This window comes from Plecotus auritus (genome assembly GCF_963455305.1).
Source record: "Plecotus auritus genome assembly, chromosome: X".
Taxonomy (NCBI): Eukaryota; Metazoa; Chordata; class Mammalia; order Chiroptera; family Vespertilionidae; genus Plecotus; species Plecotus auritus.
In genome coordinates, this window is record NC_137784.1 from 98,527,630 (window position 1) to 98,554,537 (window position 26,908).

The 26,908-nt window shown below is 44.8% G+C and overlaps 1 protein-coding gene across 4 annotated transcripts in view; it reads right to left on the reverse strand.

The window, feature by feature from the left end:
- SEPTIN6 (septin 6) overlaps positions 1-26,908 on the reverse strand; it is an 82,081-nt gene that overhangs the window by 17,516 nt on the left and 37,657 nt on the right. For all 4 annotated transcript variants that reach the window (XM_080651882.1, XM_080651883.1, XM_080651884.1 and 1 more), the window contains 4 exons: positions 16,985-17,171; positions 14,285-14,446; positions 7,043-7,139; positions 3,514-3,682 (listed from right to left, as the gene is read on the reverse strand). In XM_080651882.1, coding sequence (XP_080508008.1) covers positions 3,514-3,682; positions 7,043-7,139; positions 14,285-14,446; positions 16,985-17,171 — 615 coding nt within the window. The remainder of the gene's footprint in view (positions 1-3,513; positions 3,683-7,042; positions 7,140-14,284; positions 14,447-16,984; positions 17,172-26,908) is intronic.

Consider the following 26,908-nt stretch of genomic DNA (forward strand, 5'->3'; position numbering starts at 1 on the left):
ATGATCCTCCCTGGGTTCCCCCATCCTCCCCTCCCTGATTTTGGGAGGGGTGCAAACACAGAACCACAAAGCTGTGGGCAGCTGGCTTGGCGTGTGACAGCAGAATCACAGGGCAGCTTGAGGGTGATGGAGCAGTCCTGGTGAACTGGAGAGATATTTAGAACTGCGAGTGACTTAGAACATCTGCCTCTATACTCTTATTTTACAGGTGAGGAAATAGGCCCAGAGAGGTGAAGAGACTTGCTCAAGACCACACAGCTAGGTAGAGGTAGAACTGGGACTGGAAGCTGGGTCTTTTGTCTTTTACTCTGGAGCCCTCCTATTCCACTTTGCTGCCAGGTCCTGGCTCTGAAACTGACCACATTAATGAACTATAGCAATACACACTTGATGAGACTCCACTACGTGCTAGACACAGGACTGAGTGACACGAATACTAGTCACTCAACATCTAGAGCCAACAGCCACCATGCCTGCCATCAAAGAGCTTACATTCTAGTGGGAGATGCCTGGGATAAGTCTACCTGCCCCCAGCCTGGGCTTAGTTTAAAAAAAAATAGGAGTTAGCCTGGTGAAAAAGAAGGAAGTGTGCTCTAAATAGAGCAGCATGTGCAAAGGCACATGTGGAGAGAGACTGGCATACTCAGGGAGCCAGGCATAGTTCCACATGGCTGGAGAATCTAGTGTTGGCTGTGGAGTGGTGGAATATGAGGTCCCTGAGTCTGGCAAGAGAGAGCAAGCATTGGATGCCATATTAGACTGGGACATTTATCTATACTGTAAGGTTTTAAGTCAGAGGACTGACTTGAAGCAACTTGAAAATGAGAAAGAACACTCTGGCTGTTGCATAAAGGATAGACTTTCCAACAATCCAAGTAAGAAATGATAGGCTTTTAATGTTAAGAGCTGGTGAGGAATGGGGGACCTGAGGGACCTGGAGGAACAATAAGGGAAGCAGAACTCCCAGGACTTGGGAAGACTCAAAGATTATTCCAGTTTTTGGTTCGGGCAACCAGGTGAATGGTGGTACTGTGAGCTGCAACAGGGAACACTGGAGAAGAAATATGGTTAAGAGGGGAGAAGTTGACTTAAATTTTAGACAGCCCGCGTTTCAAGTATGCCACCTATGGAACGTCTGAGTGAAAATATCCAGTATGCACTTAGCTCAATGTGTTTGGAGCTCAAACATAGGATTTTAGCTTGGGATTCATCTATTTCTGGGTGGTAATTAGGGCTGTGAGAGGAGAAATAATCAGCTACACAGAGAACAGAGGTGAAAGGAGCAGAGACCCTAGGAAAGAATCCTGGGGCACAACATTTAGAGTAAGCTGAAGAAAATGAGCCTGCTGATGAAGCTGAAAAGGAGTAGCAAAAGAGATAGGACTAAAACCAGCCAGACCAGTGATAGAAAAGCCAAAGGCAGAGAGAACTTCGGGAAGGAGGCAACGAAGGAATATCTAACGATGAGATTAAAAAAAGGTGGGACTTAGCCCCAACAGGTGTGGCTCAGTGGTTGAGTGTCAGACCATGCACCAACAGATCACTGGTTCAACTGCCAGTCAGGGCACATGCCCAAGTTTCGAGCTCAATCCCCAGCAGGAAGCATGCAGGAGGCAGCCGATCCATGTTGATGTTTCTCTTTCATGTTGATGTTTCTCTCTCATCCGTGTTTCAATCTCTCTCTCTCTCTTCCTTCCTTTCTCTCTTAAAACAACAACAGCAACAACAACAAAAAACAATAAAAATATATTTAAGCCCAGCCGGCATGGTTCAGTGGTTGAGCATCAACCTATGAACCAGGAGGTCATGGTTTGATTACCGGTCAGGGCACATGCCAGGCTTGCAGGTTTGATCCTCAGTAGGGGGCATGCAGGAGGCAGCCGATCAGTGATTCTCATCATTCTCTCTCTCTCTCTCTCTCTCTCTCTCTCTCTCTCTCTCTCTCTCCCTGTCTGCCCCTCTCCCTTCCTCTCTGAAATCAACAAAAATATATATTTAAAACCATATTTTTTATAAAAAGATGGGACTTAGAGGCCACACTGTACTTGGCCATGAGTGTGTAATTGCTGATCTTGGAGGGAGGCATTTCAGTGGTGTGGTGAGATCAGAAGTCAAAAAATAAGAGCAACTCTTTCTCCTTCCTGTCAGAGCCGAATCTCTTGACAGGGCAGAGGCTGGTGAGGAAGAGCAGTTAAGCGTGAGTTTATTTAGGATAAGAATATTTACATGCAACATAGAAAGGAGAAGGCAGAGGAGTGCAGAGGGTGAAGATGCAGGTAACAGGTGTTCAGAAAGGAGCAAAGGAGGAGGGGAGGGGACTAGAAGAACAGGTGCAGATTAAAGCTGGTGGAGTGGAAGGACAGAGAAAGCTAAGAAAGCACCCACTGGAGAGACAAGCATACCTTCCTCCAACCCCAAGAGCTCCAGTGGCCCTTGTCCATGCTGGGGACTGAGTCTGCCCCTCCAGAACCAAGCAACCCTGAAGGACTGGCTATGCTTTGCCTCCTGGCCGGGTTTCCACTGTGAGCAGGTACTGTGGATCTCTGACAGCCTTCTTAGCCCACAACCCTTCTTATCACTTGCTTATCAAGGCCTGACATTTCCTGAAAGAAGACCGAGCCCTGGTAAGGGCAACACATGGTCATTTAAAATGTGGGGCTTATATCAGACATCGTGCATACAGATCAGTCACTTGGGGGACAGTGGCTCCTATTAGCATAGTAAACTGCTTTCAGAAACATTCCTCTTCTCTGGAAGCATCTTAGATTCTGATTTAAGAAGTATGTCAATGACTATTAGCATCCTTTGGTCAAAACAAAACCTGCACTTGACAGTGAATGAAGAGCCTCAAGTTCATCAGTGCATGTGCAATGACTGCTACCTGAATCTGTCTGGTTTTGATAATGGGCAGGAAGGTAAAGAAGACACTGGACATCTGACAGAGCAGCAGAAGCCTGATGAAGAAAGTGGGGCATAGGACAGGCACAAACTTCTCCAGCTCAGGGCCTCCTCTGGTATAGCTGGCTGCAGCTGCTGTGTGTGCACAGTGAGACCATTGGCCTTGCTGGGCCTCTAGGCATCCTCCATGGCCCACTGTTTACCAAGTCCGCCTGGCCACAACTCCCCCAGGAAGGCAGAGAGGGACTGGCAGGTAAAACTGGCAAATGACTGAGTCCTGATGTTCTTGGTCTCAGCACCTGTGTCTTACTCCCTTGTGGATGCTCTAGGGCAGTGGTTCTCAACCTTTCTAATGCCGCAATCCTTTAATACAGTTCCTCATGTTGTGGTGACCATCAGAAAACACAGATATTTACATTACGACTCATAACAGTAGCAAAATTACAGTTATGAAGTAGCAACGAAAATAATTTTATGGTTGGGGGTCACCACAACATGAGGAGCTGTATTAAAGGGTCGTGGCATTAGGAAGGTTGAGAACCACTGCCTAGGGTAAAGCCTCCACACCCCCTGGGTTGGCTCAGCTGAGTTGGGCAGAGTTGGCGTGAGAGATACCTGAAGGGTTTGCTGTCGGGGTCAGTGTCCTTGAAGCCCATCTCCTCCAGCTTGCAGCGGCGGTATAGCTCATAGTGCCGGCTGTGGGTCTGCTCCCGGAGGTCCTCCATGTTGACCCGAAGCAGCATCTCCCGCAGCTTCACAAAGTCGCAGTGGGCCTCATTTTCAACTGCATAGTAGGGGTTGGGGGTTGAAAGTATATTGAAAGGAAGGCCGGAAGAAGCAGAAATGGTCAAATAAGCCCAGCCGGTGTGGCTCAGTAGTTGAGCGTCGACCTATGAACCAGGAGGTCACAGTTCAATTCCCAGTAAGGGCACATGCCTGGTTGTGGGCTCGACCCCCAGTAGGCGGCAAGCAGGGGGCAGCGATCAATGATTCTATTATTGATGTTTCTATCTCTTCCCCTCCCTTCCTCTCTGAAATCAATTAAATATTAAAAAAAAAGAAATGGTAAAATGAGAAGCAAAATGTCTTACAGCAACACGGCCTTTCAATCTGTATACAGAGTTTTATGAATTTGCCCCCTGATTTCCTTTTCTACTGATAAAACAAATGAAAAGTTACAAGAATGACAGTCATGGAAACTGCAATGCCATAAAAAAAAAACACACCCACCTGCGAAGACATTCAGTAGCACCTCAACCCCAGTTCACCAATCAGACACTCACAAGAGCTTCTGCCCTGCACCATTCTTAAGACAATGACACACACATGTTCAGCCACCTGTCCAGTAAACATTTATGGAATCTCTGTTCCCAGTATTGTATGAAGCACTGCGAATTCCGAAATTAAAGCATGGAGTCTTGCCCTCAGCAGTTTAGTAGAAGAATAGATGCAAATAGACAAATACAACACAATGCAAACATTATGAAAATAATAGTATATAGCCAAGGTGCAATGAAAGCCCAGAAGAGAGGGGCCTAAGAACTCATGGGAGAGTGAAGGCTTTACCAGAGAGGCAACCGCTAAGACGACTCTTGAAAGAAGAATAGTAATTTATCAGGCAGAGGAGGAAATAGTCTTGGCAAGGTCTCAATGAGGTCAGGCAAGGTTAAGTAGCTAATAAGTTGCAGGGTTAGGATTCCAATCCAGGTAATCTAAAGCAGCGGTTGCCAAACTTTCGGACCTCACGGACCACCAGTTGGTGACCGCTGACTAAAGCATAGGTGTCAAAGTCCCCAAAGAATAAGGAGGAAGAAGTAGGACATCAATAGTTGACAGCGATAAGGAGGGGTATGGCCCATCTGGATGGTAGAAGCTTCAAAGGAGGTGTGTTTTAGAGGGTGGAAATGGCCTGACAGCAATAGTAACCAGACAAAGTGGACCCCACTTTCCAGCTTAAGTGGACAAGCCCTCTCCTCAAAAGAGTGTGGCAAAGGTCTGCATTTGGGGCAGTGGCCAAGAAGGACAGAGATGTGGACCAAATAATAGTAATGTGAACTTCTGGTTGGAACACAAGGTTGGGAGCAGTGCTCTGCCACATGTATCCAGGCATGGCTGCGCTGTGTCAGAATGGGCGTGTCTAGTCTGACCATGTGGGGATAGGGGGGCTTGAGATGATGAACAGGCACAGTCACCCCATACCCTGTCTTGCAGGGTGTGGGAGAAGGTAGTGAGGGCAGGGAGAGGGTCTGGGATGACAGCGTGGAGCATAGTTGCAGCCGACTGCTTTGCAGTCAGCAGAGTAATCTTTCCAAAACCCAAACTAGCTCAGATGACCCCTCTGCTTAATGCCCATTCCCTTTGGGATAAAGCCCCTCACTGTCATAGAACATAAACTAATATGAAATATTGCATCTGTCAGGCAACTTTTCAGGACCATCTCCTCCTCTGTCTCCAGACAGTGACCCCTGGTGGTCGGTCAGAAGGAGTGACTCTAAGGCCCCTACATGCTGCCCAGACAACAGCTTCTTCCTCACTCGAATACAACAGTGAACCCTGACTTATAAGAAAAAATGTTCAAAACCCACTTTGTTGGTTAGGTGTGGAGTGGTCTAAGTTGGATGAAGTCACTGGAACCACACCTGCTAGCTTCACCTCAGGTTCCTGTCTCTCAGACCACAAATTCATTCCCTCTGTTGGACTGTTGGTTTAGAAACCATTAGCAAATGTTCCTAATGGACCAGCTCCAGCCCCAACTAGTAGAGAAGACCCAAACCTGACACAGTTCTGACGACCAGTCTTGTCCTAGCCAGGGCAAATTCCACTACCGCGGCAGGGTCTCTGATGCGCCCTAAAGCATGCCGGCCTTTGGGTGGGATATGGACAATTTCCCACCAGCTTTCACTTGTTTGCTCAGCGTCAGGGATGAGTCTGCAGTGAACCAGCCACCCTGTTACACATGGTGTCACTGCAATCCCAGACCCAGATTACAGCTGCAGACTCGGGAGGCCGGGCACCTCTTCCACCTATGGCAGAATCCTAGGCCTAGTTTCATGTACTGAATTGACTAGTCCGAGTGTAACTTCACACACATCAAGCAGACCACAAAAGGAACCTTCCTGATTGTATATGCATTTGTTTTTAAATTGCAAAATAATCAATCACACATACAAAACGGTGCATGAAATGTGCAATTTAAAGAATTTTTATAAATGAATACCAATGAATCCAGGGCCTTGGTGAAATATTACCAGCACCTTAGAAGCTCCCTCCTTCCCCACCATGACATATAACCTGACTTTTGGGTTTATCATTCCTTTGTTTTTCTTTATAGTTTTACCACTTACATATGAATCCCTAAAGATATATATCTTGTTTAGTTCGGTCTACTATTGAAATTCATGTAAATAGAATAATACATGTATTCTTCTATGACCTATTTAGCTCCTATGACCTATTCTTCTATGATCTATTTCTGAGATGCAATCATGTAGATGTAACTATAACCCATTCATTTTCACTACAGTATTATATCCCATTATATGAACATTTCAAAAAAAATTTTATTGATTGATTTTCAGAGAGAGAGGAAGGGAAAGGAAGAGAGAGAAACATCGCTGTGAGAGCAAAACATTGATCAGCTGCCTACTGCATGTCCCCTGTTGGGAACCGAGCCCATAACCAAGGTATGTGCCCTGACTAGAATCAAACCAGCAACCTTTCGGTGCATGGGATGATGCCCAACCAACTAGCCACACTGTCCAGGGCCATCTAATTTATTTTTAATGGATATTGAGCTGTTTCTAATTATTTACTATTATGAACAACTCTGCTTTGGACATTATTGTAAGTCTCCTTTTGTGCTAGGGCAAGTACACATGCTCTCTTGCACACTCCTTCCCACCTTGCTCGAGGTACATTTATTTTTGTTTTAGGAATGCTTTCTCCATTGGAGACAAAGACAGCCTACTCATGGCAGAGAATCCAGAAGCCAGAGTTTGCCTGCTGGCAACTCCTATGGCTGTTTGAGGCCCAAGCTAAAAGAGTAGAGACCTGGAACAAGTTAGGGACTGGTCAACCAATGGCTGGGATCAAGTAAAGAGACAGACAGAAGGAGCTTCCTTCTCCCAGTCGCTTGGAGACTCACCCTGTACTGTGCCCCAAGGATACTGCCGGGCCCTCATCATCTTGTTGCCTATCTTCAGTTCTTCTGTGCTGCCAACAACAGCAAAAGGCAGGTGGGCCTGAAACAGAAGGCAAACAAAAGCTCAGAACTCCAAGAGGAAGGCAGAGCTCCCACAATACAAATGCTGCTCATCTCCTGGGCCTCAAGCCCTCACACTGCAGTGTCCCTCACTGTCATCAACAATCAAGAGGCACTTCTTAAGCTCCAGGGGTGCCTGGGGATAAGAAGCCTAGTCCAAACTTCTGCTGTTCCGAAATTCACAATGAAAGGTAACAATGACATGGCCAAATGCATATGGAACAGACAAAGACAGCAAATCAGCAGAATAATAAGCAGATATACAGATCAGCTAGCTTCTCAGTATTCACAGTTGCTGAGGGAAAGAGTCTTTGGAAGGTGGGTGAGTGGGATGAGGGGGGCTATGGGAACCATGAGGCTAAAGGAGAACAGTTGTACTGGGATCACTGGCCGCCCCCTTCCCTAGAGTGTGAGAGCCCCGAAAATAGGTGTATACTGAAACTACACTGCTGGCTGAGCTATAAGCTCCTTGTTCTTGTCCTTCCCTGGAGTAAGAGCTCACACTGAACTCTTGAGCCTAGAAGTCCATAAGTATTTATCCACATGCCCATGATTGTGTTGGATTCTGTTTTAGGTGCTGTAAGGGAGACAAAGGAAGTAGAAGGCATATTCCCTCACCCTCTAGGAGCTTACAATCTTGTTGAGGAAGCTCAATTTACATACCCCAAATTATATAAGACAGAATATGACCAAGGGCTCAAATGTATGCTCTGGTGTCTGGCACATAGTAGGTGCTTCATCAATACTACTTGAATGGCAGTGGCAAGGCCATGGGAATAGTAGAGAGGAAAGAAAGACCAAGTATGAAGAGGGGTCTGAGCTTGGTGCTTGCAGGGGGTAACAAGGAGCAAGGACTGGCTAATGAAGGCTTTGTGGGTCAGAGAAGAGGCAGCCTGTGTGGGGCCTGGGAAAGCGCCCCTTCTGCAGGGAGCTGGCCAGGTTATAAGTGTTGAGTGACCACTGGCCAAATGGAAGCACTGAATAAATACTGTTTACAGACCAGGTGATTCCAAGCGGGGCTTTACCTAAAAGGACTCTACAAGGACAAGTAAACAGTCCACTGGAGCTTTCTTAGCCTGCTTGGAGAAACAGGCCTTGATTGCAGATATTTTGATCCATGGCTCATTCTTCCATTCTGTAAATATTTACTGAGCTCCTGCTATGTGCTAGGCATTAAAAAAGAATACACAATTTAAAAAGTTCAGAGCCTGCCCTTGGAGAGTGCACAGTCTGGCAGGGGAGAGACATGCCAACAATGATAACACAGTAAGGTCCAGATTATAAACAGAGGTTCAAGGGCTGGAGGGACACAGAGGAGGGAGCAGCTAACTTCGTGGGAAGTCAAAACAGGCTTCACAGTAGGCAGTAGCAATTGTGCTAATAGTATGGTAGCTATAGAACTGATATTAGCAGCAGCAATTCACTCAACTCTATGTACTCCATATCAGCTGCTGTATATTGCATTATCTCATTGAATCTTTACAATGCTTGAGGTGGGTATTTTTTTATCCTGTTTTACAGAAGAGGAAATTGACAGTTTGAAGGGCTAAGTGACTTGCCAGCAATCACACAGTAGTAAGGGGCAGAACAAGTGGTGGAATCCAGGTTTCTCAGACTTCAAAGCCCACCCCTGCTGGTCTGCCACACCCATTTTGAGGTTAAAGCAGCAGATGAGGTGAGCACTTCAAACCCTAGGATGAACTGGTTGTGCAAGGTCAGATTATAAGAGGCGGTTCAATTCTGGGAAACCTACAGCAAATGTTTTTTGTTTATTTAATTTGTGCACTAATCTCAGAGCCAATCCGTTCTCTCCATTCTCTTCTAGCTCTGCACCCCAAGAATGTTCTTGGGAATGGAAAAACACAGGACTTAACCACGAGCTCAGCTCCAGGACATCTGCTAATCCCCCGAGGTGCTTGACCATCCAGCTGAAGTGGCTCACCCCCATCCTCTCTCAACTGCTCTCAGAGTAGCATCTCAGGCCACCTCTTCCCACTCTGCTGACCATCCCTGAAACAGGGACATAGGAAAGAGGGAAAGGGGAGGTTATGGATATGGAAGATGAGCAAGGGATAAAGGTGGGAAATGTTTCATCAGTCCTACTAGGGGAATGAATGATCAAGAGGGTCATTGGGGCCTGGCTGGCGTGGCTCAGTGATTGAGCGTCAACCTATGAACCAGGAGGTCAGGATTCAATTCCTGGTTGGGGCACATGCCCAGGTTATGGGCTTGGTTCTCAGTGTGGGGTGTGCAGGAGGCAGCCTATTGATAATTCTTTCTCATCCTTGATGTTTCTGTCTCTCTCCCTATCTCCCTTCCTCTCTAAAATCAATAAAAATATTGGGGGGGGAGGGTCATTGGGCATGCATGTGACACATGGGGAATTAGGGGGGCAGTGAAATATCAAAAACCCTGACCAAGTGCCAGAGATCTCTGACCTCTTCCAGCTGGCTTTGCCAGGGGGTCATCTGGGTACAATTCATTCTCACTCAGGGACCCAAGACATGTCAGGAGCCTCAAACCCACCCCCAAACACTTTCCAGGAAAATGTTGCCCTTCCTGCAGAGACCCCAAAGCTTTGGCTACATGATACAAAAGAACCAGGGGGCAGTGATAGTGGAGGGCTGGATGGCGGAGGGCTAGACTGAGGGAGGAGGTGAGAAAGAGAAACCATATTGTATCATTTTCACACATCCTGGGCTCTCAAAGGAAGTGATGGAGGAGGAGGCTGTGTGAAGTGGGAGGTATTTCTCTGGACTCAAGAGAAAAGGAGGAAAAAAAAATAACAAGAAGAGAATAAAGGCATAAAAAATGTGAGTATTCCCCTGGGCCTATTATTTTTATCTCCAAAAGACATTGTTAGTTAGAATGACAGAGTCTCTTGCTTCCTCTCTTTCTTAAACTGCTATTATTTTACCTCTCCCCATTCTAAAATGCACAGCCCCAGCCCAGGCAGCTTCAGAGGGCTCGGGAAACCTCCCACGCCCACTCCTTGGCAATTGGCATCAAAGTCTGTTCTGATAAGTATATGCAAGGATATCATGTCTCAGTGCTCCCAGGCAGATTTCATTTGATTCTCCCAACAGTGTTACAGGACAGTTATTATCAACCCCATTCATGATTTGGGAGAACTGCACACAGAAGGGTTAAAAGAGTTGCCTGGATCCCTAACTCTCTGAGCTTTAAATGCCAGTCTCCCCTAGTCACCCAGGGCTGCTTGCACTGTGCCTCCAGGTTAAATGGCATTCGCTAGAAGTCAGCTAACCTGTGAAGGGCAGGAAATCATGGGGCCAGGCTCTGGCTCTCTTTCTGGTGCTCTTGAGAGACTAATGGCTATGACAGCCAGAATAGAGTCAAAAAGCACAGAGAGAAGGTACTCCCTTCATACTCCCAGGGGTGACATTGGGTATGTGTAGGCCCAGGGAGGAGACTCTGATGGATGCAAGACAGTGCTGCGGCTGAAACAGCGACAGACTCCTAAGGGGACTCTGTGGACCTGTGTCACCCAGAAGACCTCTGATGAGGTGCCCCCAGAGGTCAGATACCCCAGTTTCAGAAAACTTCAACAAGAGAGAGCCTCAAGCTTCATCTTGTGAGTCTAGCTCCAGATTCACCAGCTTTCCTGTATCATGTCTACCTTCAATTCCTCTTGGCACATTTTAAAGTGTTTGATGATTCAGTTGGCATGAATGATTCTCTCCTGGTTCCACTACATCCATTATACTTTGGGAGGGTAGATGATCAGTCCCCTCGGCCTGGTGAAATAGAGACTGTTGGGGCCCTTTTCTCCTCGTCTGACAATATCCAGTTAGGCGTGGCTTCCTCCCAGGGCTGACAGTATGTCCCAGTTGTGCTGCTGGTTATGTTTGCCCCCATTTCAGGCTCCTATGGCGACTGAGCAAGAGCATTGCCTGATTCTCAAGTCAGCCCTTGATGATTCCCACAAAAGTGTGTGCAAACGATGGAAAGGGCACTGCGGCCTCCGGAGAAAGGACAGGCTTTGCCTGTGAATAATGACCTGTGAATCTACAGGTCACCCATGTGACCAAATGCCTTTATAGGGGTCAAACCCAGGACCTCACAAGTGGCCACTCAAGTGAGCCAAGTAGAATAATTGGGCCTATTGCTTGGTCCCTGGCCATGGTTTGAGGCATACAAAGAACAACACTGAATTTGAACAACACAGCAATTTTTAGTATTAAAGTCTACAACCTTGAGAGTTATCAGAGCGTGCACTGAAAGTAGCATGCCACGAGATCTCTCACTACTTTGCTCCCTCAATCTGATACCATGGTTTTCAGAGCCACCAAAAGTCAAGGGGGAGGCTGAGACCTCATTACTTTCATGTTGTGCCATGAAATGGTGGGCAAGGGGATGGCTACACAGTCCTCTCCACTTAAGCAAGAGGCTTCTCCACTTTTCCAACCCAGTTCCCATGGTAATTGGTTGGGGTGGCTGAGGCTGTGGGGCTGGAGTCAAATCCAGAATTGAAAGGCCAGCACCCATTCCTCCTCCCACCCAAGCCCAGGTTTCTGATGATGCAGCTTCATATACCACACGTATCTGAAGGCCCTGGGGACTTTTGACACAGTTGTAATGGTGGCAGGCATGCTAAGCAATCCTGTGTATATATTTTATAGCATCCCATGACAACACACATAACACATAGCATTCACATGCATGACCTCACCCACAGGCATGCCCAGTTCCAGGCACACTAGCTGGAGGCCACCCTCTCTTTCCCACTCAGAAAAACATGGTGGATTGCCAGGGAATTAATGCTGAGTGATGTTGTTACAGGGATAACCCTAAACCCACTAAATCTCTAGTTATAAAAAAAATAATGAGTCATGGGAATGTGTACAGCATAAGAAAAACAATCAATATTATTATAACTAGAGGCCCGATGCACACAATTTGTGCAAGAGTAGGCCTTCACAGCCCCAGCTGCTTTGAGGCCCTGTGGCCCCACCCCCCACCCACTGGTCGTTCTGGAAGGTTGTTCCAGAAGGTTGTTCCACCATCTGGTCTAATTAGCATATTAGCTCTTTATTATATAGGATAATTCTGTATAGTGACAGGTGGGGTCTTACGGAGGTGTTCACATCATAAGGAATATAAATATTGAATCACTATGTATGTTATACACCTGAAACTGATATAAATTTCTATGTCAACTATAATTTTTAAAAAGGGAAAATACTTAGTTTTTCAAAGTGAACTACTGGCAAACTTTGGACTATCATAAAAAGGACCCCAACCCCTTCACAGCCCAAACAGTGTGGTTGAGAACTGTTGCTTCATAGCATGGGAAGTTTCCAACCCTAGCCGTGCCTGCCCCAGTTCAAACAGGAGGACAAGGTTGAGCTGGGAGCAGAGGCTAAAATGATTGTCAGTCCTGATCCACAATGTAGTGACATGTAGTTTTGTGTGACACCTTGAAATTTCAGAGAACTCTTAGCCCCTCTCCATTCTTAGTAAAGTAAACCACAAACCTGAAAATTTCCTGGTGACTTAGGGAATCCATGTTTAAAGACGTCTATGAGGTCCTGTGTTCTGAGGTGACAGGTGCTTCCAGATATCAGTGCCAGTGACACCAAGTGACACTTCTCTCTGAGCTCCCATTTTTCTGCAGGCTAGGCACCCTTTCTGGTTTTCTCATTGTGACAGAGCCTAATTTTCATTCAAACATCCTGACTTCTTAAGAAAATAAGTACTAATCTGTTTTTTCTTTTCTTTTCTTTTCTTTTTTTTTTTTAAGTGCTCAAGACTGGTTATAACTTCACCTACCACAATCCACATAGCCATCTTCTTGGGCCAGATTTGTCAAAAGTGATAAGGGACTTCTAATAAACAGCCGTATCTCAGGTGTACTGATAAGCAGGAAGTCAGGCAAGACAATGACTTGCTGCCCCACTATGCTAATTTGTTGGCCAATTCATAGGAGGTGGCAGCTGAAGATATAATGATAACTTACGGGGCAGCAGCAGCAGGAAAGTTTCTAAAAATGGTTTTTATTACAAGGCTTTCCTGAGTTTGGCTATACCCAGGCATTATGTCATTAGGAAAAACTGATGCCTCTCAGTAGAGAAAAAGAAATCTGTTCCCAAAGCAAAGGCTTTCTGCAAGCTATTAGCTGTCTCCTTGAAATCATAACATTGAAGATTTCACAGCAACAGCATCAACACATTGTAAAGAAGCATGAGGCGATGTTTGACTCTCTGCCTTCTTCATTACTCACTCCTCTAGTGAGGTGGGGGGAGAGGGAGGAGAGGCAAGATGGCAAGTTGCTTTTTTAAAAAAAATTCATTGACAATAAACCAAGGCATAACCATGAAACTTTAAAAATAATGTTCTTCTAGTTATCAGAAAAATTGGGGGCCATATAGCATTTTTCCTCCCAGGAGCAGAGGGTTTGATTATATGAGTACAGATTATCCCCAGTCTCCAAAGCCAGCCAACATTTTTAGCCTTGTCTTCTTTCACCGCATCAATTGTCAAGGCATTGTTTTGGTCAGAGACAAAGAATGTTTGCCTTTCCAGCAGTCTCTTGGAGCTGCCTAGCCTAGACCAGAGCCTGCATCAAAGAGGAGGGTGGAAGGGGAGATCTAAATCTCCCGCTCCAGACTCTTTCTGGAGTCAGTCAGCCTTTCCATCCTTCAGTCTCTGACTATTTATCTCTGCATCACTGAGGCTTTGAAGCAGCCACCACTAGGAAAGAGGAGCTATCTCATCCTGGATTCTCTCTCACAAATACTCAGCCCATCCAGTGTGGCTCAGTGGTTGAGCATTGACCTATGAACCAAGAGGTAATGATTAGATTCCCCGTCAGGGGCATATGCCCAGGTTGTGGACTCAATCCCCATTAGGAGTTGTGCAGGAGGCAGCCAATCAATGATTCTCCCTTATCATTGGTGTTTCTATCTCTCTCTCCCTCTCCCTTCCTCTCTGAAATCAATAAAATACATTTTAAAAATTAAATATTTAAAACAAACACCTGAGACTCAGATAACCAAGAATTGACTAAAATGAGTGGTGAAAATATCTGACAGCTATTTGGTGAAATAACAATAATAAAGAAAAGAGCAAATGGCTAGCATGTTGAACCCCTGGGCTCCCACTCACGTTCATGGTTCCGTTGATCTCTGCCACCGACTCATCATCTGTAGGAAACTGGTAGATCTGAACCCCGTTGCTGACAAGCTCGCTGGTGATTTTGATTTTGAACTTTGTTAGCTCACTCTTAGAAATGGCATCTGATTTGGCAATGATGGGGATTATGTTCACCTAGGGAAGGGAGGAGCACAGTGGGAACATTGTTGGTAATTTGCAACTGATAGCAGCATGGCTTCGGACTTCCACCAGTTGCCAGAAGGAGAAGCTCAACCCAATGGTCTAGGACTGGCCAGCTCTGTAGTCAAATAATATAATCAATGACAATGAGTGCTTGCAAAGTGCTGGGTGCTGAAGTAAGTGCTTTACATAGATTAACACAATCCTGATCATAACCCTCCCAGGAGGTATCATTATCACTATTTTACCAATGAGAAACTGAGGCATGGAGAGGTTAAATAACTTGTCCAAGGCCACAGAGCAGGTAAGTAGCAGAACTGGGATCCAAATCCAAGTTTAGCCTTATTCCTAAGTCCACAATCTTAACCATGAGCTGTCTACCAGCCCAGATCCAAATTGATGAACTGTGTGATGTCTTCATATCAAGGTCACTGCTCTGGTGATTTGAAGCAGAAAGATGAAAGGCTGGAAATATGTGGTTGACAAGGGGAGAAATAGCCACTCCTTGCTAATAATAAACTGTCCCAACTGGTCCAGTGCATGCCAGCCCCAGCCAGGGTGATGGAGACCCACATGTGGGATGGTAGGAAGGGGAGGCTCAGTGAAGATGCACACTTGGCCCTCTTTCTGGCAGCAAACACTGATAAACCACCCCAGTTAGGTGAAGAAGACCCTCTCAGTTACCAATATGATCGGACATATTCAAAAATAATGCATATAAAATGCCATCACAGTGTCAGGCACCTATAAAACATTAGGGAAAAATACACTAGCTGCCTGAGGCTCGTGGTTAATTTCTGCATAAAGCAAACAAGCAGAAATACCCAATTTCAAACAGCAGAAGAAAGGCTTAATGCTCCCCCCAAAATTCAAGCCACCTGAACCCCGATCCTTGAAATTCCTCCAAGAAGGGACAAGGCTTTTACTGCCGGAAGGTAAAGAAACTTGAAATGCTCATAGCTTAGTGAAACAGAGTGCCCCAAGCTCAGGTTCACATGAAGAGCAAGTCATTCCTGCCAGCAGCCTCCGATGGGGTAGCATGGATGGTGCTGGGGCCCTGAAAGGAGCTCTGGAAGCAGGGCCTGGGACCTTTAGACTTGGAGGACAAATTCTGCCTCCTTTGCACGTTGCCTCAGGAGCGCCTCAAGACTATTATCACACAGCGGACCTTGGAGGCACCTCCCTTGAAGTCTTTTTTGGGAGGGGAGGGGGCCAAAGCCCTTGCCAAGGTGGAACAGCAGGCAGAGCCAATTCTCTTCATCGCCTTTCCTCACACCTCCATCCGCACACTATAAATATGCCAAAGACTGCTTACTTAACCTGCCCACTCACCAGGCCACCAGCTGGGTGGCTCTCTGCTGCCCTATACAGGGCATGCAGGGTGTGGCGGCATTTCCAGAGCAGCCTCTTACTCATGGGCAGTTAGCTCATTGCTGCAAAAAAATGAAAAATTGCTTCTATTTTTATTATAGCTGATTTTCAGTTTTTATAGTGGACGTGCTACTAAATAACTGCACATAAATTATATTTTTGCTAAAACAACAACAACAACCTTGGAATCAGAGAGAGCTCAGTCTAATTCTCTGTGCCTCCATTTCCTCATGTGTACAATGGGAATAATAATAGTATACACCACATTGAATAATTAGGTGAAATAAAATAATGCCTATAAAATGCCATCACAGTGTCAGGCACCTATAAAACATTAGGGAGAAATGCACTAGTAACTAGGATTTTTTAAAGAATTCCATGGTCAAGTCTTTTGTACAGCAAATAATCCTCTAACATGAAGAATCATTGTCTAATTTATATCTGGAGTGGGATTTGCATTCTTCATTTTCTCTTAAAGTGGGACAAGCCCAGTTCCCGCAGCCATCTGTTTCAGGTACGGAGGCAACAGAACATGGTGCCACAGATCTGAATTCCACTCTAGACTCTGCCAATAGTCAACTAAATGACAATGGGAAGTCATTTAACCTCCCAGAGCCTCGGTTTTCTCCTCTGTAAAATGGGGGATAATGACTGTGTTTGACTCATAGTGTTGTTTTGAGGATTCATTGAGATGCTCCATGAAGTACTTAGCACAATGGTGGCACATGAGAGCTTAACAAATGTTAGCTGCGATTACAAAAATCAGTATGATAATAAGAATAATAACTTTCAACGTCAAGTTTGCATGTTTGATTTTAGTACAGGCCAGTTAACATATGGACAAAGAAAAAACATCTTTCCACTGCCAAAGTCTGAGCCCCAAGACCGGGACAGCCATCTTGCTTACATGTACCTTTATGCCCAAGAGGGATCAGGGCAGAAAGGTGGCTCAGGGCAAACCTGTGCCTCCTGTTGGGAAAACAGAGTATTTGCCACAGGCTATTGATCAACAGCACCATCTTTATGGAGGGACAGGGAATAAAGGAGAGGATGAAGAGGCCATAAAACCTCTCCTGGAACTCACTGCTACTTTGCATGAGAGACCAATAAGAGTGATCCAGCTTGCCCAGCCTCACCGCTGCCCTCGCTCTGCCTCCATACCTTACTATCCAGCTTCTTCATTGTCATTAGGTCCAGAGACTTCAGGGAATGACCCGTGGGGGCGATGAAGTATAAGCAGACATGGATGCGAGAGTCGTGGTAGGTGTGCAGGACCCTGCGGATCTTCAGCTCCTCCTGCAGGTAGGCTTCGAATTGGGCATCGAGGAATTCCACGATGGGCTTGTAGCTAAAGGGGAGAGTAGGGAAATGGCCTGGCCACTTCAAAAATGGGGATTTCGATACAGTCCCTTGTAGAAGTTTAAAATGTCCTCGGTAATTGACTCTCCCCATCAAGCTGGATTTCTCCATCTCCCCTCAGTGCACCTCCAATCCCATCTGGCTGGTCACCTCCTTGATCCTCACATGAACCAATCTTATGCCCATCTGTGCACCTTCTCTCTGGAATGCCCATTTCTCTCTTCTCACCACAATACTGCCCTCCCAGACCCCAGGGCCCAGTTGAATGCCCATCTCCTCCATACAGCCTTCCCCGATTATGCCAAAATCCCTTCTGTGCTGGGTACCCAGTGTGGCCAGGATCTCTCCCTGGCCCTGTTGCTGGGGAATCCCGTCAGAACACTCTGGGTTCCGCTCAGTATTGCAAGGTTCAGTGGCGCTCCCCACTTGGCTCCCCTAAGGTCCAGATTTTTTTTCAGTTCTCATTTCCTCCAAGGTTGTGAATTTAAAATTGAAGTAGCCCTTGCTGGTTTTGCTCAATGGATAGAGTGTCAGCAAACCTGGGACCCCCCCCCCCGCCACCACACACACACACACACACACACACACACACACACACACACACACACGTCCGATTCCGGGAAAGGGCACATGCCCGGGTTGCGGGCTTGATCCCCACTAGGGGGCGTGCAGGAGGCAGCCAATCAATGATTCTCTCTCATCACTGATGTTTCTATCTCGCCCTCTCCCTTCCTTTCTGAAATCAATAAAGAAATATATATAATTTTAAAAAATAAATAAGTAAATAAAATCGAAGTAATTGGGCAAATTTTGATAAAGATACTCCCCCCACCACAGCCTTCATAAGTGCACCCCCTCAAGCTCACTGAGTCTCCTCCATATACAGCCCCCCCCCCCTTTGTGGCCCTCAGGTCCTGCCAGGACTTCTTAAACAACAACTCCCTGTCCTGGGAAGCTTCTCACTTCTCCTTTGGGCCATTCCTGCAGCCCCTGCGGCCTCTTTCTGCTCTACCTAGGTCAGCTTCACTTCAGCCCTGCCTCTGTTCTCATCTCCCTGTCTCTGCTGTCTCTCCATCTGGGGCTAGAAGAGCCCGGGGCAATGAGTCTGCAGATAACACTGCCAGAAGGGAACCTGATTAAAGAAGGAGTGGGCCCAGGCAGCGCCTCCTACCTGCAGCAGCCCCCAACCTGAGCCTTTTTGAAAGATCCCCCTTTTAGAGAAGAGAAAATAGCTTTATAAAAAAGAATCACAGCTCTAGCTGGTTTTGCTCAGTGGATAGAGCATAGGCCTGCAGACTGAAGAGTCCTGGGTTTGATTCCGGCCAAGGGCACATGCCCAGGTTGCGGGCTTGATCCCCAGTAGGGGGTGTGCAAGAGGCAACCAATCAGTGATTCCCATCATTGATCTCTCTCTCTCCCCCTCCCTCTTCCTCTCTGAAATCAATAAAGATAAATTTTTTTTAAAAAAAATCACAGAATCCTAGATTCTAGGAGTTACATACAGAGGAGAGATCCAGGTGCAGGTTACCTCTAGAGCCCCAGAAAAAAAATCTAAAAATAAGAGTCCTTTCTTCCTTTGATCCCTCTGAGCCAAACATTGTTCTGAAGGGTAATAGCATCAAAGAATCTTTTGCTTGCAGAGAACCTTACAAGGTTCCTGAAGAATTAGGAGTGAGGGTGCAGGGTGCATCCCTTAGACTCATCTAATTAAATTTTGGGTGATCGGCTGGTTTGAATGATCTAATCATGGCACTACTTCATTTTTTGGCCCATTACATAACTTTTTTACTTCAGTATTTTACTCTTCAAAAGGGATCAAAGGAGGAAAGAAAAGTGCATTTTTAGCTCTCCTCCCCTGAATCTCTGGTGATACCCTGGGCCTATCTTTCTGCTGCTGCCTCTGGCTCTTAGGGTCTCTGAAGGGGTGTATGAATCAGACCAGCCAAACTAGCCAATCAACCAAGAAGATTTGGTTCAGTCTAATCCTAAATAGGTGATTCATCTTTGTCTCATCAGTGTTCAGCATGGAATCTGGGATAGAGTAATGGCCCTGCCCCCGTTCCCAATAGCTCATCTTCCCATGGTAGTCATCTCTCCCACCCCACTCTGTTGTGCTCACTGGACTTCAAAACACGGTAAACAAGATCCTGTACTCCCATAGGCAACCTCTTCACAAAATGCTTCCTTCCTCTAAGTGATACCTGTCTCCTCTTCAAGCACGTTGTTTCTCTCATATCCTTCTTAACTAGAAATTGCTACTTCTTTTACACCCAAGTTCCTTGGGTGTGAGGGGTAGAGAAGGAGCTTTCTTCTAGCTAGTCATTCCCTGACTTACTATGATTTCTTCCATCTCCTACAAAACCCAGCTCTAACATACTCTACCCCTCCTCATCACTACTGTTTATCTTTTACATTTTAGGGTAGGAATTCTTAAACTGGGGTCCACAGACCTCTAAGGGGTCTATGGGTAGAATTCATAGTGTCCATGAATTTGGATAAGACAAAAACACATCCTTTTCACTAAGCTTTAACTAAAGTTTAGCATTCTCTTTAGGTACAAACATTGGTAGCACTCTACTGTAATTTTAGCACTACCCAAGATTTCATAACCAATAGAAAACACCAATATTTTTGTTTCCTATTAAAGTTCAGCGAATATCTCAAAACAGCATTTATACTCATCAAACTTTTAAGTTATGATAATTAGACCTGCCTATAGGTATTGTTATTTCAGGAATTAATGGAAGTACATGAATTATTAAATCACAATTTTAAAATATTTCAGTATTAACTATATTTTTAGTATAATTGGTGTAGTTTATTATTTTTAAGGTAATTTCTTTTTCTTAATTTAATAAATCTTTATTGTTCAGATTATTACAATTGTTCCTCTTTTTTTCCCCCATAGCTCCCCTCCACCCAGTTCCCACCCCACCACAGCCCTTACCTCACCCCCACTGTCCTCATCCATAGGTGTACAATTTTTGTCCAGTCTCTTCCCGCACCTCCCACACCCCTTTCCACCCGAGAATTGTCCGTCCACTCCCTTTCTATGCCCCTGATTCTATTCACCAGTTTATTCTGTTCATCAGATTTTTTATTCACTTGATTTTTAGATTCACTTGTTGATAGACATGTATTTGTTGTTCATAATTTTTATCTTTACCTTTTTCTTCTTCTTCCTCTTCTTAAAGAATACCTTTCAGCATTTCATATAATACTGGTTTAGTGGTGATGAACTCCTTTAGCTTTTTCTTATCTGTGAAGCTCTTTATCTGCCCTTCAATTCTGAATGATAGCTTTGCTGGGTAGAGTAATCTTGGTTGTAGGTTCTTGCTATTCATCACTTTGAATATTTCTTGCCACTCCCTTCTGGCCTGCATAGTTTCTGTTGAGAAATCAGCTGACAATCCTATGGGTGCTCCCCTGTAGGTAATTAACTGTTTTTCTCTTGCTGCTTTTAATATTCTCTCTTTGTCTTTTGCTCTTGGCATTTTAATTATGATGTGTCTTGGTGTGGTCCTCTTTGGATTCCTTTTGTTTGGGGTTCTCTGTGCTTCCTGGACTTGTAAGTCTATTTCTTTCACCAGGTGGGGGGAGTTTTCATTATTTCTTCAAATAGGTTTTCAGTATCTTGCTCTCTCTCTTCTTCTGGCACCCACATAATTCAGATGTTGGTATGCTTAAGGATGTCCCAGAGACTCCTTACACTATCTTCAAGTTTTTGGATTCTTTTTTCTTTTTGCTTTTCCGGCTGAGTGTTTTATGCTTTTTTATATTTCAACTCTTTGACTTGATTCTTGCGGTCCTCTAGTCTGCTGTTAGGTCTCTGTATAATATTTTTTATTTCAGTCAGTGTATGTTTAATTTCTAGTTGGTCCTTTTTCATATCCTCGAGGGTCTCACTAAATTTATCGGCCTTTTCTAGGAAATTCTTGAAAAACCTTATAACCTTTGAGCTGTAAAGATGAGAATGAGAGAGCCAAGAAGAATCTGGGAGAGGAGCATTTCAGGAAGAGCAATAACAAATGTAATGGTCCTGAGGCAAGTTTGAACAAAAGGAAGAGGACAAGGGAGCTGGAGTTTTGAACTCTATATCCAGTCTTTTGCTTTCCTCCATTTGTGATTTGTTTCTTTGTCTCCACATTTTCGCTGCTTCCCTGAGTTGGTAGAGTAGCTTTGTGTGGTAGGTGTCCTCTAGAGTAGCTTTGTGTGGTAGGCACAGTGGCTCAGTTTCCCAGTTACCTGAGGTGGACACTCTTGGTGCACCCCTTTGTGGGTTGTGTGCTCAGCCTTGTTGTAGTTAAGTCTTGATTGTTGTTGGTATCACTGGGAGGAATTGACCTCCAGGCCAATTGGCTGTGAGGATCAGCTGTGTCTATGCTGGGAGAACTTCTGTGCTGGAGACAGCCTTATGAGACAAGACTTGCAAAATTGCAAAAGCCTCTGTGCTCAGCTTGGATGGGGCAGAGTTTCAGGGTGGAGCAGACAGCCTTGGCTTCCCGTCAGCCCTGCCCTATGAGGCCCCTGGGTCTCAGTGTCCCTCAGTAATGTTGCAAGCACCTCTGAGAGAAAGCTGCCCTCAAGTTTCACCTGCTGCCAGACAGTCCAGTCTCTCCCCAAATGAGTCGGGGTTCCCAGAAACTTGCCTGGAGCTGGAGTTCAGCACGGTCGGGAGCTTCTGTCTCCCTCCCTCTTTAGAAAGTCAGCTGCGCACTCAGCCTCCCGTGCATTCAGCAATCAGTCCTCTGTGCGCGCGCGCAAGTCCAGACCTCTGCCTTCTGCAGCTCCCGAGTCTCAGTGTGCTTTCTCTTTTCCTGACAGTCCAGGTTCCCCCCAAATGAGTCTGGTTTCCCAGCGTCTCACCCGGGACTGGAGTTCAGTGCAGTCGGGAGCTTCCTTCTCCCTCCCACTTTAGAAAGCCAGCCGCACACTCAGCCGCCCGTACACACAGCCGCCCGTCCTTTCCGTGTGCAAGTCTCCGTACCTCAGCCTTTTGCAGCTCCTCTGAGTCTCAATGTGCTTTTCTCTTTTCTTTTAGTTGTAGAATTTCCACTCAGCCAGCGTTCCTGTGGTTCTGCATGGTGTCTATTTTGTCTTTTAGTTTTAATTTTGATATTGTTGTGCGAGGCAGCAGTTTCGGTGTTTACCTATGCCGCCATCTTGGTTTCTCCCTAATTGGTGTAGTTTAGACATTTAAAAACGTTATTTTGAAAATGAGCCCATAGGTCTCACTAAAGTATCCTAAGGCACAAAACAATCCCTGCTTTAGACATTACTTATTCATTTCAGTTAGTGACATGTATTATGAAAACAATAGAATAGGATAATTGGATAAAAGGTGACTCAGGGTTCAGCTGCTTTAAACATAGTGATCAGGCTTCTCTAAGGATGTGACCTTTGAGCTGTAAAGATGAGAATGAGAGAGCCGAGAAGAATCTGGGAGAGGAGCATTTCAGGAAGAGAAATAACAAATGTAATGGTCCTGAGGCAAGTTGGAAAAATAGGAAGAGGACAAGGGAGCTGGAGGTTAGTTAACAGAAGAAGAAGAATAAACTATTCACAATAGCCAAAAGGTGAAAACAGTCCAAATGTTCATTAGCTGATGACTGAATAAACAAAATGTGGCGTATCCATACAATGGACTATTACTCAGCCATTTAAAGAAAGAAGGTTCTGATACAGTTGCCACATGAATGAACCTTGAAAACACCATGATAAGTGAAAGAAGCCAGTCACAAAAGGACAAATATTGTATGAATCCACTTATCTGAGTCCTAGAGTTCTCAAATTCATAGAGACAAAAAATAGAATAGTGGTTACCAGTGGCTGAAGGGGAGTAAAGTGGGGAGTGTTATTTAATGGATTTCCTTTTGGGGTGATAAGAATATTTTGGAACTACGTAAAAATTGGTGGTTGCCCAACATTGTGAATGTATTAAATGCCACTGAATTGTTCACTTTAAAATAGTTAATTTTATATTATGTGAATTTCACCTCAATAAAAACAAGAATAATAAGAGATAAAGCAAGTAAAGCAGCAGGGAACAGGTCACATAGGGTCTTGTGGGTAAGGTATAGTAAGATTTTGTGGGTTTTTTTGCTGTGAATAGGGTCTGTTGTTCCATAATGTTTTCAAATTGGTAATTGTTGGTTGATCAAAAGTCTGTGGCTTGAACTAAAATACAGAGCAACCAACATTCAGAACCACCTGAAATCTGGCTGAATGGAAGTCCTACAACTAGAGAATTAAAGAAGAAAGCACATTGAAACTGGAGACATAGCAGCTCTACCTAACACATAGAAACAAAGACAGGGAAGCAGGCAAAATGAAGAGACAAGGAAACATGTCACAAATAAAAGAACAGAAGAAATCTCTGGAAAAAGAATTAAATGAAATGGAAGCAAGAAAACTACTAGATACAGAGTTCAAAACAATGGTTATAGGGATGCTCAAGGAACTTAAGGGGAGCTTCAAGGGACTTACTGAGATGTTCAAGGAACTTAGTGAGAACATCAAAGACATGAAAAGGGACTAGTCAGCCCTAACTGGTTTGGCTCAGTGGATAGAACGTCGGCCTGCGACTGAGGGGTCCCGGGTTCGATTCCGATCAAGGGCATGTACCTTGGTTGCAGGCACATCCCCAGTAGGGGGTATGCAGGAGGCAGCTGATCGATGTTTCTCTCCCATCGATGTTTCTAACTCTCTATCCCTCTCCCTTCCTCTCTGTAAAAAATCAATAAAATATATTTTTAAAAAAAGAAAAGGGACTAGTCAGAAATGAAGAATACACTAACTCAGTGGTTAGCAAACTGCGGCTCGCGAGCCACATGCGGCTCTGTTGACTAATGGGTTTGCCGACCACTGAACTAGACTCTCGATTCCAGTAATTACAGGCTGTTGTTGTTCTTTGTGATTAAGCCCCTATCCCAGTGGTTGGCAAACTCATTAGTCAACAGAGCGACAAACCGCGTCTTGTGAGCCGCATGTGGCTCGTGAGCCACAGTTTGCCGACCACTGCACTAACTGAAATGAAGGATAATTTACAGGGATCCAATAGTAGAGTAGAGGACACTGAGAATCAAATCTGTTGACTAATGAGTTTGCCAACCACTGGGATAGGGGCTTAATCACAAAGAACAACAACAGCCTGTAATTATTGGAATCGAGAGTCTAGTTCAGTGGTCGGCAAACCCATTAGTCAACAGAGCGGCAAACCTCATCTTGTGAGCCGCATGTGGCTCGTGAGCCACAGTTTGCCAACCACTGCACTAACTGAAATGAAGGATAATTTACAGGGATCCAATAGTAGAGTAGAGGACACTGAGAATCAAATCAGCAATTTGGAATTGAGGAAGCAAAAAACACCCAATCAGAAGAGCAAAAAGAAAAAAGAATAAAAAATATGAAGATAGTGTAAGGAGCCTCTGGGACAACTTCAAGTGTACCAACATTCACATCATGCTGGAAGGAGAAGAAAGGGATCAAAAAATTGAAAACCTATTTGAAGTAATAATGACAGAAAACTTTCCCTACCTGGTGAAAGAAATAGACTTACAAGTCCAGGAAGCACAGAGAGTCCCAAACAAGAGGAACCCAAAGAGGCCCACACCAAGACACATCATAATTAAAATGCCAAAGGTTAAAGACAAAGAGAAAATCTTAAAAGCAGCAAGAGAAAAGCAGTTAGTTACCTACAAGGGAGTGCCCATATGATTGTCAGCTGATTTCACAACAAAAATTTTGCAGGCCAGAAGGGAGTGGCCAGAAATATTCGAAGTGATGAAAAGCAAGGACCTACAAACAAGATTACTCTATCCAGCAAAGCTATCATTTAGAATTGAAGGTCAGATAAAGAGCCTCACAGATAAGAAAAAGCTAAAGGAGTTCATCACCACCAAACCAGTATTACATGAAATGCTGAAGGGTCTTCTTTAAGAATAGAAGAAAACCCTAACCGGTTTGGCTCAGTGGATAGAGCGTCAGCCTGTGGACTGAAGGATCCCAGGTTCGATTCCGGTCAAGGGCATGTACCTTGGTTGTGGGCACATCCCCAGTAAGAGGTGTGCAGGAGGCAGCTGATCGATGTTTCTCTCTCATTGATGTTTCTAACTCTCTATCCCTCTCCCTTCCTCTCTGTAAAAAATCAATAAAATATATATATTTTTAAAAAAGAATAGAAGAAAAAGATTAAAAATATGAACAATAAAATAAAAATAAATACATACCTATCAACAATCAAATCTAAAAATCAAAATAAATGAACAAGAAATCTTATGAACAAAATAAATAGATGAATAAAATAGAGCCTGAAGCATGGAAACATGGAACAGATGAATCTCAGAGGGAAGGGGGGTGGGCAGGAAGAGATTAACCAAAGATCTTATATGCATATGTGCATTACCCATGGACACAGACAATAGGGAAGGGATACCTGGTGAAGGCCTGGGGCAGGGCGGGATCTGGGTGGAGGAGGGCAATGAAAAAGGGAGGACATCTGTCATACTCTCAACAATAAAGATAAAAAATTATAGCAGCACAAAAATAGTCTATGGCTTTCTGCATGTTTATTTTGAAATTGGATACCTTACTGAACAATTTTTCATTAGAATTGTTTTCCAGTTGATTACCTTGGGTTTGCTAAACAGACATATTATAGAAAAATAATAGTTTTATCACTCAGTGAACACTTCAATTTTCATCTTTCTTGATAATGTTGACATCCCTTCTTTTTTAAAAAATATTTCTTTTTTAAAAATATTTTTTATTGATTTCAGAAAGGAAGGGAGAGAGAGAGAGAGAGAGAAAGCGAGCGAGAGAGAGAGAGAAAGCGAGAGAGAGAAACATCAATGATGACAGAGAATCATGGATCGGCTACCTCCTGCACGCCCCCTACTGGGGATCAAGCCCACAACCCAGGCATGTGCCCTTGACCAAATTGAAACCAGGACCCTTCAGTCCGCAGGCTGACGCTCTATCCACTGAGCAAAACCAGCTAGGGCACCAGTCCCTTCTTGAAACACTGTCCTCTGGCTTCACTGCCACCATTGTATCCTACCTCTATAACTCTGCTTTCTCACTTACCCTACCTTGGGCTGCTTCTGAGCTTCCATCCTGGACCCCTTCTGTTGTCCTTCTACACATTACATGTATATTATCCCTGAGTGGTCTCACTTACTCCCATGGTCTCGCTTATCATTGTCTTCCTATTACACTTCCTAGACACTGGGATATCCTCCTAGTATCCTTCTTCCCCCATGTGCCAGTTCTCCACGAACAGAGCCATCAGAGGCTCCCTGCTGGAAACCTGCAAGACCTGGTCACAGACACTGTACTTGAACACCACCATCTTAGGCAAAAAGCCAAGTTACCATAAGGTCATGTCTTCTAGAGCAATGCCAAAAGTGACAACAGCTAATTCACTCTATTACCATCCTCCAGTCACCACTTCTTCCTTTTATACGCATCCCTAGTCTGCTCTATCCTCTATGGGCTCGTCCTTCTGTAGCTCTTTTCTTTCAAAAACATTTCCACTGTGCCCTCTGAAATCCCTGTACTATGATAAACAAAATTGCCTACATTTTTGCCACTCAGAGCACAAGAGTGTGGTTCTTGCACAAGTAGCATTAGTATCATCTGAGGGCTTGTTAAAAATGCAAAATCTCCAGTATCCAACACAGACCTACAAGATCAGAATTTGCATTTTATTAAAAGCCTCCAAGGTTT